The sequence below is a fragment of the Rhamphochromis sp. 'chilingali' genome (assembly GCF_963969265.1).
Source record: "Rhamphochromis sp. 'chilingali' genome assembly, chromosome: 4".
Classification (NCBI taxonomy): Eukaryota; Metazoa; Chordata; class Actinopteri; order Cichliformes; family Cichlidae; genus Rhamphochromis; species Rhamphochromis sp. 'chilingali'.
This window is the reverse complement of record NC_137948.1, coordinates 8,826,996-8,842,590: the sequence shown is the minus strand read 5'-3', so window position 1 is coordinate 8,842,590 and position 15,595 is coordinate 8,826,996. Positions and strand designations below refer to the sequence as shown.

At 42.0% G+C, this 15,595-nt stretch overlaps 1 protein-coding gene across 1 annotated transcript in view; it reads left to right on the top strand.

The window, feature by feature from the left end:
- The window catches only part of xylt1 (xylosyltransferase I), an 82,724-nt gene that overhangs the window by 43,186 nt on the left and 23,943 nt on the right, over window positions 1–15,595 (top strand). Inside the window, exons 2-7 of the mRNA XM_080879451.1 lie at window positions 746–1,322; window positions 6,710–6,882; window positions 6,982–7,184; window positions 13,357–13,437; window positions 14,663–14,879; window positions 15,244–15,420. Coding sequence (XP_080735577.1) covers window positions 746–1,322; window positions 6,710–6,882; window positions 6,982–7,184; window positions 13,357–13,437; window positions 14,663–14,879; window positions 15,244–15,420 — 1,428 coding nt within the window. The remainder of the gene's footprint in view (window positions 1–745; window positions 1,323–6,709; window positions 6,883–6,981; window positions 7,185–13,356; window positions 13,438–14,662; window positions 14,880–15,243; window positions 15,421–15,595) is intronic.

Sequence of the window (15,595 nt, the reverse complement as noted above, 5' to 3'; positions counted from 1 at the left end):
GGCAGGCAGGCAGCTTTCTTAGTTTTTCATTTGAAGCATCACAGCACATTTCACTGGAACGCGCCGGCTCTTCCCGGGAGAAGAACTCATGCCTGGTGTCAGCGCTCCTTCCTTGCACTCCCCACTATCAGTCATTACCCTTTTTCCTCTTTCTGCTGTGCCCCTCTTTTCGCTTTCAGGCTATTCTACTAGAAAGATACTGAAATTGTACGTTCAGACATGTGCAAACACTATTTGGTAAATGTAGACAAGTTCAGCTTTTCCAGTCAGATGCCACGACGCTACAATTTCTTGGGATTCTCATGTGGCTCCAGTGAAAAAACTGTACACATGTGCGCACACACATACACAAACTGACAGTCATATTTTGGCTCTTTATCCCTACTTGGTAATCTGTTTACGGAGTGCTGGGCCCATTTGAGGGAGAATTTAATTGAAACCGGGGCTAATCTGATGATGGCACAGAGCAGCAGCGCCCTCGGCCCTGCTTCACCTCCAGTTAGGTTGCACCTTGTAGCCCTCACACATAATACCTTGCTACTTCATTTCATGCCTCACGGTTCAATGCAGTGCTGCCCACTCTTACATGCCACATTGATTGTTAATCCAACACTTGATATGCGCTGTTTTCACTCAATTCTGATCTTGTTTTCCTTGTTTATGTCCCCCTTTTCTTCTTCTTATCCCCCCTCCCTCCTCCTTACCCGTTGCTTCCCTTGTCTTTCTCCTTCCTATCTATGTCCAGGATGGATATTACTCCCACCGCCCAAAAGAGAAAAGTAGAGTCGACAGCAACAATGAGAACTCTGTGCCCAAAGACTTTGAAAATATAGACAATAGTAACTTTGGTGCACGCTCACAGCCGCACCGACAGCCTGCAGGGGCCATCAGCAGTAAGCAGCAGCGGGAGCATCTGCAGGAGAAGGCCCACGCCCAGCAGCAGGCCTGGCGGGACAGCTCCCCCGGTCTGGGCCGCAGCTCAAATGAGGTTCTGCCATTAGGCCACCAGCCACTGGCAGTTGGCAACAACGCCTCTTATCCAGTTGGTGGAGGACCGCAGCAGCGCTACCATGCCTCGCAAGCGCAGCAGACCCAGTCACAGCACAGACATCAGCATCCCCACAGGAAGCAAGCAACTGCAGCAACTCTGGAGGTGACCTACGACCAGCCACCTAAGTGTGAGATCAGTGGAAAGGAAGCCATTTCAGCTCTGTCTCGAGCCAAAAGCAAGGAGTGTCGGCAGCAGATCGCTGAGGTGTACTGCAGACACAAGGAGGGGCAGTTAATGCCTGAGAAGGTCACTCGCTACTGCCCAATTGAGGGTAAGTTTTTCATTTTGATTGAAAGAACTGATTGTTTGATTTTAGTGAAAGGGGAGTCGTGCCAAGCTGGCACAGTCACAACTGTCAAACGTCCCCTTTTTCCACTATATCTGTTTGGAGCTCTTAAAAAGCTGCTTTCCAGATCTGAAATACTTCTTTTTTAACATTTCATTTTTATGACTAAATATACACTAATCATGACCTTGAAATAGGTACATATCAAGAAGTTATTGAGACTGTGACACTCAAAAATGTAACTAGTCTCTTTCAAGAGTTCTGTGTGGATTTGACTGACTGGCAGCATAAGCAAACAACCCCACAACACATATGTATTGTAATTGTTGCTAAACTCAAGCCCCCAGTCAATCCAACCAACTTAATATCAGTTATAAACACGAGGACAATAAAAGAAATCAGGAAATCTCAGATATAAAATAATCAGGGACATTTATCACTTTGTAGATAACCCAATTTATTGCAGTAAGTAGTCTGAATGAAAAAAATGGGTTTCCAGGATGTTCAACACCTCGCAGTTTAATTATTTACCTGGGATGTATACTTTTATATTAAAACTGCTTTAGGTTTAAGTAAACAAAAAAAAAATCTGATTTACTTTAAAGGATGAAGGACATTTATTCTCGCCATCATACTGTAAAATACACCAGAACCAATCAAATCAAACAGCTCTATGACATATAGAAATGTATTAGATGGTGAGTGGGAACTGCTCTTATTCTTTGAGTATTTCTAAATCTCAAATTTAAGGACTACTCAAATAAATTCAAAGTCAGATAAGTGATCGAGTTTGAGCTGATTTTAGGGCTGTTCGATATAACGATATATATCGGATGACGATATAAAAACGTCTATCGTTTCATTTTACGCTATCGTTTGTTTCGTGCTGTTGCGAAATAAACTGTTTACGGCAATATTTTTTCATCGTTTTGATGGTCACTGTAGTGGCTATATTCATTTCCTAAAGTTCTCTCCTTCTCTTATATTTAATATAACCACACTACAGACGGACAAGCGCCTGTTTTTATGTATTGTCGTTAGCAACAACGACGGTAAAACCATCACGTGTCCGCTTGTTTATTTTCCACGTAAGCCTTTCACAATAAAGCTCAAGATCCTGTTGAGACTTTTCAAAATAAACTGAATCACGTGAAAGAGCAGATTATTTACGGATGAGAATGAAAAAAGAGCCGTCAGGTGCTAAAAAATAGACCTTAGAGTCAAACGTTAGAACAGGCTTTTCCCCGCAGCACGCCGTGTAATAAATACTCACAAAGAAAACGGCGGCTGTTACAACTTATGTCTAGAAATGTGTAGTTTCATGCATTGGTAAAACACTCGACTCCAGATACACTATGCCCAGCTGGAAACACTTCACATACCTGAGATTCACAGAATTTACAGAAAATGTTAGATTTTTGTGATTTATATCGTTATCGGACGATAGATGTTTTATATCGGGATATGAGATTTTGGTCATATCGCACAGCCCTAGCTGATTTGTCTAGCAAACAGACTTTACTTTTTTATTATTTTAAAATATACCAACAAAGCTTGGTATAAAGGGTGTAGTCTGACAGACATGGATGGTCAAATAGTTCCTGCTCTTGTAATTGCAATTTCTCATCAAAAGCAAGAGCTGTCCTTTTTGCTGATGTCTGTGTAATTGGTGAAGTAAATTTGTTGGAGGAAATTGAGATGCTGCCTGTATTTGATTCAAATTGGTTTTCCATTTTCATTTGTTTTTTCAAGCTGGCCACAAAACATAGGTTCCCCTTGGTTTTGCACACACACACAGACACACACACAATTTTTCCTAAGAGTTTATAGACATCTGCAGTCTGGTTGTAGATTCTGTAAACAAAATCTGTTGCGGCTGCAGCCTTCAGTGAGCACCACGCATCAGCGGCCATGTTTAAGTGAACATCACATACACACCATCACATGTGCCCGCATGGGAGTGGACTGAATACAGCATGGACAGCAGGGGAGGAGGAGAAAGCTATTCAATACCTTGTCTGTCAGGCACCTTCCCAGCCCTCGTTCATGTTTTATAACTTGAAGAGGCACGTATCTAACTGTAGCTACTTTTGTGCATGTCCCGTCCCAGGAGCAGGAGAATGTGCCTCCGCCTGAGCTTGTGTCATCGCACACAGCAGCTCACCATCTCACTCAAACTAATAGTTTGATCAAAAGAGACATAGATATTGAAAAGGGCTTTCCCCTGGTGGCAGGGCTGTGACAATACGACGACAAAATTAAATCACTTTTCTTTCTCTCTGTCTGCCAGCCTGCTGCCTGCCAATGTGTTATTCACAATTCGAGTCCTAATCTCGTTAGCCCAAAATTGTCCAATTTGATTTAATGTGCATTCTGTCCTTGAGGCCTTTGCTAAATTAGCAATTGTGTCAGTTCTTTATTTGCATCATTGAATACAGGAGGAATGTGTTCACTCTCTTAGCTTCCCGTGTGTAAACTTTTTCTAATAATGATGTTACCCGGCTACATTGCTCCAGCAGGGAAAGCAACTGGCAGCTGATGCATCATAACAATCGAGTGATATCATAATGGCTTTGTAGTGAGAACGATTCCATACTTAAACATGCTATAATGAATGTTTTTGAAGGGAAAGCTCTGTAATGTGAATGAGCTCCAAATGAATCCTGTAAGTGCCAGAGCTGCACTGTGTGTAACAGAACCTTTATGTGTGTTTGTGTGCGTGTGTACATATTAATTTGGAGAGGATTTGTCAGAATTTGAATATAAATTAGTTATTTTTAAAAATAACCTGAGTAAACATATCAAACGTGGTCCAGTTCCCGAGGGAAAAGGGAAAATACTTAATGTATTTATATAAATAAAATCCGTCAGTGTGGTTTATATCCACAAACCTTGCTTTGTGGCTTGTTTCAAGCAGCTGGCACTATCCCTGAGACATTTTTAAATGCAATTTGGTACAATCCCTTTGGGATATAGCTCGGCTCTTGTTATAAGTCCTCATATGAGCAGTTAAGAAGGGGTGGGTAAGAACTCCAAAGTTATACGAGATGATGGAGGAAGAGAGTGGGGTGATAGCAGATGAGGGAAGGGCAGTTTAAAAGATTGATGGTGAAGGAAAAGATGATGAAGAGTGATGAGCTGAAGAGGAGGCCTTCTGTTTTCTTCTTTTTTTTCTTCCTTTCTTTACAGCGAGCGCTGTGGTGGCTGCAGGTACATAGTGTGATTTTTAAAAACTCGACATGTGAAGCTCTTCTGCGGATAAGCACACGTTTGACAAGTCTGACAGCAAAATTTAAGCACACACACACACACACACACACACACACACACACACACACACACACACACACACACACACACACACACACACACACACACAGCCATGCTCATTAGTTCAGCTAGCTAGCATGGCACACACTCTCAAAGTGCTTTGTGAAGCGACTGGCCAATTATCCGTGTGCAAAGCAAACCAGTGAACCTTCTTAGCTGGCCACCAATTACTGTTCAATCTGATACGGCCCACAGCAGATTTTCCCCTGAGCAGTCACTCACACACACACACACACACACACACACACACAAACGCACGCACGCACGCACGGAGACAGAGAGAAACAGCAGCAAGAAAGATGTGTGAGTGAATGACAGAAGCCATGGCCAATTGGAGCTAAGGGAGCATATCGTTACCTTGACCCTTGTTGTCAACCCTTAAACACAGCCATATTGGACACCTGGCCTTAAATTTGAATGAATAAGATTAGCTGGAAAAGAGGGACTTCTTAACCCTGTTTCTAAAGAGTATACATGTCAGACACAGTAATTAAAGGACCTCATAGCCAGATGCAGGCAGGAGCCAGGATGGGCTTTTTCTTTTTCTTTTTTTTAGGAAAACCTTACCCCAGGGGAAAGAACAACCCCCAGTATTCCCTCAGCTTCCTCTGCTTCTATAGCAAATACAGGCTCTTGGGAACTGAAGTCCCAAATTATAGTCATTAATCTCCTTAAGACACGTTCTGTGAACAAACATGTCTCGAAAGCTGCGTGTATGCATTTGCTGTAATAACTGAAGATTCAAAACAAACAATGTGTGTAAATGTTGGGGGGCTTGACAGTGTAGAACAGCTTGAAGGAAGGTTTTTTTTTTTAAAAAGATAATTTTTTAAAGTGTTTTTTTTTTTAGTGGTTAAAGGCAGTAAGAAACCACACAGTGGAGCTATGTGAGGTTAACAACGACTTTCCAGAGATTGCTGGAATTGTTCTGTTTGAAAGTGGCCTGGCTGGCCACAAGCAGGGCTGTGTTTGTTTGCACGCTTATTGTTGTCATTTGTGCAAAATCCCATTCATCTTTTGGGAGTTTCGCTTTAGAGGAATGGTGGCATATTGTCAAACGATGCTCCACCCTGAAAACCCGAAAATCCCAGTGGATTCGCTCGTAGGATTCCTGTCAAGGGGAGGATAGTCGTTAGAGTGGTTATTGTCTGGCTGAAAACTGTCATAGTTCCAATTTAATTACATAATAAATGGATGAATGGCTTTGTGGTCCTTTTGTTGTGTGGCTGAATTAGCTTTCTAACATTTCTGTTCTTTTTTCACTCACTTGTCAGTACCACAGATCTGACCTAGCTTTCTTGTAGATGTGCATATTTTGACTCTAATCCTAACCTAGTGGTATCAAAATGTGTGATTTTAGCCCTGTGATCATTTTTCCTGGCAATCAAAAACTTTTTATTTTCAAAAACTAACTAAATAAATGCCTTTTGTTCTACATTTAAAGGTTAGAGTTAGGTGAAGTGTTATTGCTCATGTCTAATAAGAACACAAACCTCAGAGGGTTATGGCTAAAACTGTCTAAAATATGCATATGTACAAGAAAGCTATAACTCGGTCAGTGTTTTCTTCTTACTCTTACTGTATATCTTCATATTTACAAGAAAAAACAGTCTTTCTCTATCAGGAAAACCGTTACTCAGTGAGCATTCACTTGTGACATAGCCGTTTAATTATTTTGAATATGCTAATCATTACAGAAACTTGTACTCGCTGTGTTGCTTAGCAACCTTGTTATATAGCTATTTCCTTGAATTGTTTAATAAGAGAATGACATTTAATTATCATTACTATTTATAATCATTATGCTTTGCATTTCTTCATCCTCTGAAGATACGTACAGGTGCTCCCCATCGTGTACTGACTGATACACTGTTTGCACGGCCTCTCACAGCTTCCATGAAATAACAGATTTGATTTAGTAATTAAACATGTAAACAACCCACGAATATATCACTGATGAAGGATCCATGCAGTCTTGTGTGAATTAAAAGTGCAACAGATTTATAGGAACGTGAAGACATGGTGTCTTTTTACATGCATAGGTAAAGCCAACGTGAATATCCAGTGGGATGAGGACTCGGCTGAGAGCTTTCCATCAAAACCAGTGAGAATAGCGTTCGTACTGGTGGTTCATGGACGAGCCTCTCGCCAATTCCAACGTCTCTTCAAAGCCATCTACCACGCCTCTCACTACTACTACATACATGTCGACCAGGTAAGGCGCAGATGGCCATTTTCTTTCATTTCCAATAAGTGAAGCTTCTAAAATGTATGTGTACCGTTAGTCCATGTTTGATCAATCTCTTTGTTTCAGCGCTCTAACTACCTGCACAGGCAGGTACAGGCCTTGGCTACCCAGTATCCCAATGTGAGGGTGACTCCATGGCGCATGGCCACCATCTGGGGTGGAGCCAGTTTGCTGACCATGTATCTTCGCAGTATGGCTGACCTGCTGGCCATGAGAGACTGGAGCTGGGATTTCTTTATCAATCTCAGTGCTGCCGACTACCCCATAAGGTAACAGCAGAGGACCTAATAATTAAGGCACCTCAATAAAGAAAGATGTGAGATGTTTGAAGGAAAAGTAGTTACTCCTAGTGACTCCGTAAAGAATTGTCCTGCAAGGAAAACTGCAAAAGGTGCAAGCATCCACTGAAGGTCAGAAATCTGTGCGCTTGGTTTTCTCTTTAGGAAGCCATGCACCACAGTAGTAGTTCACAGCCAATATGGAAGAAATTCAATACACAGTAGTCTGAGCTCTTGTGGTTAACTGTGAGCTTTAAATACAGAGTCACTCCAAAGCAAACAAATCAATGGAGCCGAACCTCTACTTTCTCCGACAGCATTCATTCACACCTTCCACATCTTCCAAGTGCCTGCTTCAGCGGTGAACTGATTGCAGTTTAATTGCCAAGGGTCAGTGCCTAGTGACTCTCCAGGCCTGTTGTGCACTGTATAGTCTAAAAGTCATCTTTTTACTCAAAAACCTCCCACTTAAGAAGCTGCAAAATGTAATTAAAAGCTACAAAGTCTCTGTGAACTAGAAGTGAAGTCAGGGAAGTAGCCTACTGGAAGAGAAATTTCATGACTTTAAACTCACATTAAAAAAAACTTGATAGTCCTTCTGGGAGTTGAGGGTCTGCTGGGTTTTTGATGTAGCTCTGCAGCAGCCAATTAAAATCCTCCTATTAAGGAGCGAGTTATCTTTTCTGCACAGCCAGATGTCCACCAGTTGAATTTAGACAAGCTGTAATGGCCAGTGGGTGAAAGGAAGCTGGGTGTGATGTCTCTACAGCTGGAGCCAAGACGCTGAAACAAATGTGGATTTTGTTCATGGGTGGGTTCAGTCTTGTTGAGTTAGTCAGTTTCACCATATCGATGAATGCTGCTGACATGCTGTCCATGTGCGTTTGCCTTTTCGTGCGCGTCTATGTTTCTGCACCACTTTGTGCAAGCCTGCCTTTCTGTCTTGCCGTCTGGATAGTTCGGTGTGTCTCAGCACCTGCCTGTACGCAGTTGTGTGTGTTAGGCTCTCTGTGTGTCTGTCAATGCATGATTAAAGGTATTTGCGAGTGTGCGTGCTGTTTTCTTCCCATCTTTTGTCTCCTCATTTGCATTAGGGTGATGTTGTTGAGAAAAGGGCTGACGTTGGAGGTTTTAAGCCCCATCTGTTGGGAGACGAAACGATTGATGGAGCGAAAGAAGGAGCCGAGAGGCAGAAATTGCAGGGAGTGGCGGAGGAACAAGAATAAGTTAGAGAAAGGAAACAAGACGAAACGGCATGATTTGGATCCATGCGATATAAAATTATGTAAACTGAGTTGTATCTTTGCTTAGTAAGTGCATTTGTAACCACAGCTTGGATTTGACTAAGTCTATGCAGTGCCCATCTACAGAGTTAAACTTGCAAATATAAACCTTTAAGTGGCACGGCTGGGTCCCAGTCAGAGAGTGAGTGCTGCTCAAGTGTCTTCAAGCAACAAAGTGAAGCCCATTCAGCTGGGTTTTTTTTTTCTTTTTTTATGACCAGACAATCCCTTCTCATCTCTTTAGGAAGGAGATCCGGAAAAGAGAGCCGCTCTTCCTTAGGAATAAACACATCAGCATTACATTATCATTATGGACTTAGGTTACTAGCGCAGAAAAACATGTTGGAATAAGCAGATGTCTCCCTCCTGTGCAATGGCAAACCAATACAGCCACATGAGTTAATTCATCACAACCCATAACCCATTACACAAATTGATCCTATTAAATGTATCCAAGGAAAACTCAACCATCTGCTCTAAAATTTCCTTAAGATGCAAAAACTTTGGTCACACATTTTTTTCCCATATTGATCGCACTGTGTTTTTGCAGGCAGGAATGTCAGGGGCTCCCCTGCCCTGTGCTGCTCTGACTATAGCTGTTGTTATCAGTGGGACTGGAGACAAGCATTATTTCCCCTCTAATTCCCTCATAATGTCTGTCCTGCCGCATGGATGGCTCTCAAAGGCAATCCCACAGCCCCTCACACCAGCAGAGGGTCTGTGTGTCCAGGGGGAGATATACCGTGTGGATGTGTGTTTGTGTTTGCCTATGTGTGTCTGTCTGTCTGTGTGTGTGTGTGCATGTCCAGAGAGGCCAGAGGATGAGTTACACGCTTGCTTTGTCAGAGAATACAGTCCCCTTTCCCAGCTTTTATCTACACACTCTCCCTGCTTTTTACCTCTTTTCTTTAAAGCCTCTTTCATAGACTTTACAGCAGCTTTTAAGAAGACTGAGCTTTGTGAGGCAATGACTGGCTGCAGGCATCATATCTTCTAATCTCTTTCGCTTTGTCATCCGCGGCTGAAAAAAAAGTGCAGCATCTCATACTTTACCTTTGCTCATTAGGTGATAGGTGTCATTTCCTGCTGCGAGAAGAAAATAGAACATTAGCCCATTTACAACAACACCAACCCTTTCAAGATCCTGCTGAAAACATCTAGTTCTTTTATTTGCTGAAGTTTTGTAAGCTTCTACAGGCCAGATCCACGTATGAAGGATCCATGCAGTCTTGTGTGAATTAAATGCAACAGACTTACAGGAATTTATCTGTTAACATGCAGAGTAAAAAGACACTCTGCGTGCATTCAAACTGTTTCAGCTGTTGCATTCAGCCATCCCCTCTTGAGCTGCATATTAAAAATGTTGGATTTAAAACAACACATAATAAATATAACAGTATGATCACAGCTGTCATACAGTGGCATAATAATTAAGTTTAATTGGCCCTTTTATTTAAAAGGTGCATATTTTTTCAGTGACAGGTGGGGTTAAAACTAACAGCGCTCTCTCTGTGTGTGTGTGTGTGTGTGTGTGTGTGTGTGTGTGTGTGTGTGTGTGTGTGTGTGTGTGCAGAGCAGCCACAGGGCCGAAAGTAAGCAAACTAGACCCAGTGGACAGGGTGACCACTCAGGTGGCAAATCTGGAGGTTGACATGAATTCCCTGTGTAGTGTGCATGTCTACAAGCATTTGTTCGTCTGTGAATTTGCATTGCATTGTCACTTGTAGTCACAGTAGCAGATACACAACGCGTAAGCATTTGTTTGTGTGTGTGTGCGGAGTTGAGACGGCGAGGACTGCATGCGTCTGTACAGCACATCATCAGTTAGGATTTATGGCTCAGGACCTCCTGAGATAAGCCCCCCAGGCTGTGAAATTGCTCCTTGAAGAGAAAATGACATAAGATAAGATAAGATAAGATAAGATAACCTTTATTAGTCCCACACGTGGGAAATTTGTTTTGTCACAGCAGGAAGTGGACAGTGCAAAAGTTATGAGGCAAAAATTAGAATACAATAAGAATAAATACAGTACACAACTGTACAGAATAGAATAAAATAAAATACTATATACAGTAGAATAAAATAAAATAAATGTACAATAAGATAAAATAAATTAATATGCGCTTGTCCCTCCCCCCACTGATCCTTGAGCCTCGCTGATCTTTTAGAAAGGCAAGCCAAGCCATCATGAAAGGCTCCACCGCAGATGAAATGTTAGAACCACTGACTGGGGCATAGCCTGTGGAGCAAAGCTTTTAGCCTGTCTGGCCTGTATATGAGGAACTAGACTGCTCTACAATGTAAGAGCAGCATGAAGTCATTCATCAAAATCATGGATAGCACAATCTTTTGTATAACCCTAAATAGCTTTAACAGCTTGAAGGAACTCAGAGACTGATCCTGGGAGCAGCTGAGGCCTTTTCTTCTAATTGATTGATATGTGACTTTAAGCCCTCAACTATTTCCTCATTACAGTAAAATTCCCCTCCGCTTGAAAATGTGTTTTCATTGTTGTTACATCACTTAAATGTTCGAGCACCATTGTGCTGAACTGGACACAGGAATGCTGTCTAACATGAATCTTCTGAAGGGTAAAGTTTGCAGTTACAAATACTTTGCGATGTGAAAACTCTGACTCTCCAGTGAAAATAACAATGCCTAATAAGTTGCATATTGCATATTTTGCGATTTTATGTGTCATTAAAAGTGTGTGGAGATGATCAATAAATAAGACCTTGATAATACAGCTGATCTGCTAAACTGGGACTGTGGGTGTAGTCGATCAAATATACCGTATTTCCCGGACTACAAAGCGCACCTGAATATTAGCCGCACAAGCTAAAATCAGGGGAAAATCCTGTTTTGTACATACATTAGCCGCACCTGACTAAAAGCCGCAGGTGTTTCAATGTTGACTTATCATATGTAAGAGAATATGCACAAAGGGAATTGTCAGGAAAGAGATGGCTGTTTGGAGACATCACTTTTATTAATATTTTGAAAAACAAGTTATGGGTACATATTTGCACATGTAGTACATAACAGTAACCTACAGCACACCAGAAAAATAGATTCGGACTACCTTTTAGGCTCAGGTGCAGTGACACGGCTTTAACAAGAAGAAAAGTCAGTCATTCACCATCTTTCTCTTCTTCCTGCGCACTAAAACCACCAAAGTCCTCTTCTCCAATGTCGGAAACGAACAGGCTCAGGATGGCTTCGTCATCCACTCTCCGCTTCTCTCCTTCGTTGTCACTTTCAAAACCAAAGAAATCCTCGTTGTCAGTGTCAGAGTCGAACACCCTCAGAAAGGCCGTGGCGGTGTCCTCCTCTCCATCATGCAGCAGTCCAGCCCTTCAAAATCCGTTGGTGATCGTGGATGTTTTCGCACTTTTCCACGCTGTCAGAATCCACCGGTGGAGTTGAGCATAACTTGCTTTTCGCAAGTTTATCGCCGCTCGTCATCCACGCCTCCCGCTGAATGCGTAGCGCTACTTTGAAGTTTGTTTTTCGCGCTACTTCGTACGGCACTACGTTGCCTGGCGGACGGACATGTGACTAACATACCACTCTTGAACCCCGATCCTTCCGCCAGGCAAAGTAGTGCCGTACAACAGCGGAACAAACAAAACAAATCGTCTTACGATATCACAAAAATCATGGAAAATCCATAGAAAAGCCGCACCTGACTAAAAGCCGCAGGGTTCAAAGCTTGTGCAAAAAGTAGCGGCTTATAGCCCGACAATTACGGTAATTGTTATTGGTATTACATAAATCACATTTTTTCCCCTTTTTTCCATGTGACCAACTAGAGAACTGTAACACATATACTGAATGTTTTTTATGTGAGGCAAGCAGTCAGCAGAAAAGAATTACGTGTTCATGATGAATCACAACAATCACAATCATTTTCCATGCCTTTAAAGTTACCATGAAACACAAATGATCGTTTTTCCCTTTGTAATGTGACGCATTTCAGAATGAGACTGAATTTATGGGAAAGGGCATTTAAATCCGATCACATGTGTAGAAAAACTCACATTAGTCACCTCCGTGTCTGGTCCAGAATGGTTTCTCTTAATATATCATATTTAAGCTGCAGCACCTGTGAACTAATAACCAAAAGAAAAAAAATACAGTTATGTCCGTAACTGTAAAAGATGTAATTTTGTTCAACTTCCTCTTGTACTGGAGCAATTGTGTATATAAGAATATGGAAAATGAGTGTTGTGTGTCTATAAAACAAAGAAATAAAACAAAATATCAAAATGTGGAATTATTTCTTCACTTGAAATTAAAATGGCACAAGTGAAAAAAATCGCTTACTCAGAGGCCCTGGCTCTACTCTGCATCTGTTTCATGCCTCCTGCCTAAACCAACAAGTTTTACTTTTCAGAGGCGCCCTGGGGGGACAGGGGCATAACTTTGTAGATTTCCTATAGAATCTTTTCAAATTAAAAGCCACCGCTTTGTTTTGAGGGGATAAAAATACTCAGTGACCTCGTACTGTAACTGGTTATGGCCACAATGATGCTTCTGACCTCCGTGAGGGTTAAAAGATTTAAAAGGTTTGATGACTCTGCTCCGAAATAAAATGCAAAAGCTTCTTTACTTCTTCTATGGTGCAGGACACCATAAATATCTATACAGGATTTCCTGAGCACTGATTTAATGTCTACTGCAAAGTTAAATTCAAGATGTGTAATCAGAATTGTGAAAACAAAAAGAAGTCAGTGCTATCATGTGTTTTTCATTTGTTAAAAGATAGTTTGCATAATTCTCCTCCAAAACTGATATTTGTGCTTCAAAATCAGTGTTTCCAGCTGGATGCTACCACATGTTCCTAGTCATAAGTAAATCATTATCTGTTATGTTTCAGGACCAATGACCAGCTGGTGGCCTTCCTGTCTAAATACAGATACATGAACTTCATCAAGTCCCACGGCAGGGACAATGCAAGGTGAGATGCAAATTCTGAAACGTAATTTTAATTTCTCCACAGCAGCCCACCCTCTCCCTTACTCTCTGGCTAGCTCTGTCTGTGTTTCTCTCACACACATACAGCACCTATGTGCACGCCCGACGCGCTCCTGCCAGCACGGTGTGGTCACTGAATCATAATACAATTAGCTCCCATCTGTGGCTTCATTAATTAACCTTCTTGGTGGGGTGAGCCAGAGAGGTGGCTGCCAGAACGTTTGTCTCTGCTGACGCCACCCTGCCTGCCCCCCCCCCCCCCTAGCTTTCAGCCACATCACACCCCGCTGGCAAACCAGTCATCACCAAACACTGTGGGCAAAAATACCCCATAGCACATGGAAAAAAATGTCCTGCATGAGTCAGCATGAGTCAGCACTACCTTTTTGTGTTTGCAGTCAGTATTTTATCAGTGCTGTATGATAAGAGTGCAGCTGTTTTGTTCCTCGTTTAACCCTTTATTAACAATTTGAGTGTGTCTGTGTGCCACAAGTTCACCCACTGTCACCTTTCAGAAGGTGAGTGTGTGTGTGTATGGGTGATGTCACCACATTTATAAAGTCCTTTATAGCCGAGCTATTATGACAGTCTTCACCTGGGGCACTTTCTTGGGCGACCGTGGCTCAGGGGGTTGGGAAGCACATCTGTAACCGGAAGGTCGCCGGAAGGTCGCCTGTCCTGGTCGTTGTGTCCTTGGGCAAGACACTTTACCCTACCGCCTACTGGTGATGGCCAGAGGGGCCGATGGCGCGATATGGCAGCCTCGCTTCTGTCAGTCTGCCCCAGGGCAGCTGTGGCTACAACTGTAGCTTGCCTCCACCAGTGAGTGAATGAATAGTGCAATTGTAAAGCGCTTTGAGTGCCTTGAAAAGCGCTATATAAATCCAATCCATTATTATTATTAATTTTTCCAACTTTATTAAATACTAAGATTTTATTTTTAAAGAGAAAGTGAGACTTTCTAAGTTTTGTGTCCTTCCTACAGGAAGACGGTTGCTCTTTGCTATAAATGAGCGGAGCTTTAAAAAAATCTGTTTACAAGAAAGAAATTGGAGGAAAATATAAATATGCTGATGCAACAGTAACTGACCTTTCTGAGCTTGTTTTTATGTAAATGATATCTCAAAAAAAGAAAAGAGGACTTCACAACAACAAGCTCTCACATAGTCACTGATATTACCAAAACGTTGTTCCCGTGTGCTTGCTAGGTTCATCCGTAAGCAAGGTTTGGATCGTCTGTTCTATGAATGCGACACCCACATGTGGAGGCTGGGTGACCGTAAAATCCCAGAAGGCATCTCTGTGGATGGTGGGTCCGACTGGTTTCTTCTAAACCGCCTGTTCGTGGAATATGTTATCAACTCCAAGGACAATTTGGTCACTAACATGAAGCGCTTCTACGCCTACACTCTGCTTCCTGCTGAGGTAACACACACTGACAGAAGCTGCTCTCACAGGTTCGAGTGTCTCTTAATCTTTGACTGACAGGTAAACACTGCTTTGGACTTGCACCGTGTCATATATAGAAAAGTTTATTCTGTTCTCGTTTCATTGCCTGGAAAAGAATTTGACAGCAGAAATAAGATGAGAACTGAATGATCTCTGTGGGGAAATTGAATGTTTATCACGAGCTACTGTGAATCTCCTTTCTCTGCTCCTACTCTATTTCCTCTTGTGAATTGGATGGTGTAAAAAATAAAAGGTATACAATTTTCTAATTTCGTCTTTTTGTCTTTGCTCTCCGCCTCCCCCTCCCTCTCCCTATTCATTTCTGTTTCTCATTTTCCAGTCATTCTTTCACACTGTGCTGGAGAACAGCGCCCACTGTGAGAGCATGGTCGACAACAACCTGCGCATAACAAACTGGAACCGTAAACTGGGATGCAAATGTCAGTACAAGCACATTGTGGACTGGTGTGGATGCTCTCCTAATGACTTCAAGCCAGCAGACTTCCATCGCTTCCAGGTAGTAACGATACACAAAATACATTTAAACAAAAGCTCTTTTGTGATCATTCAACAATAACTGTTAAAGGAGTAATTTGTAGAAAGGATTCTCAATAACAAAATGTTTAATCTTTTTAAGGCTGGGCCTTTGTTTTTTCATTTTTAAAGACAGTGTTTAAACATTGGTAAAAACA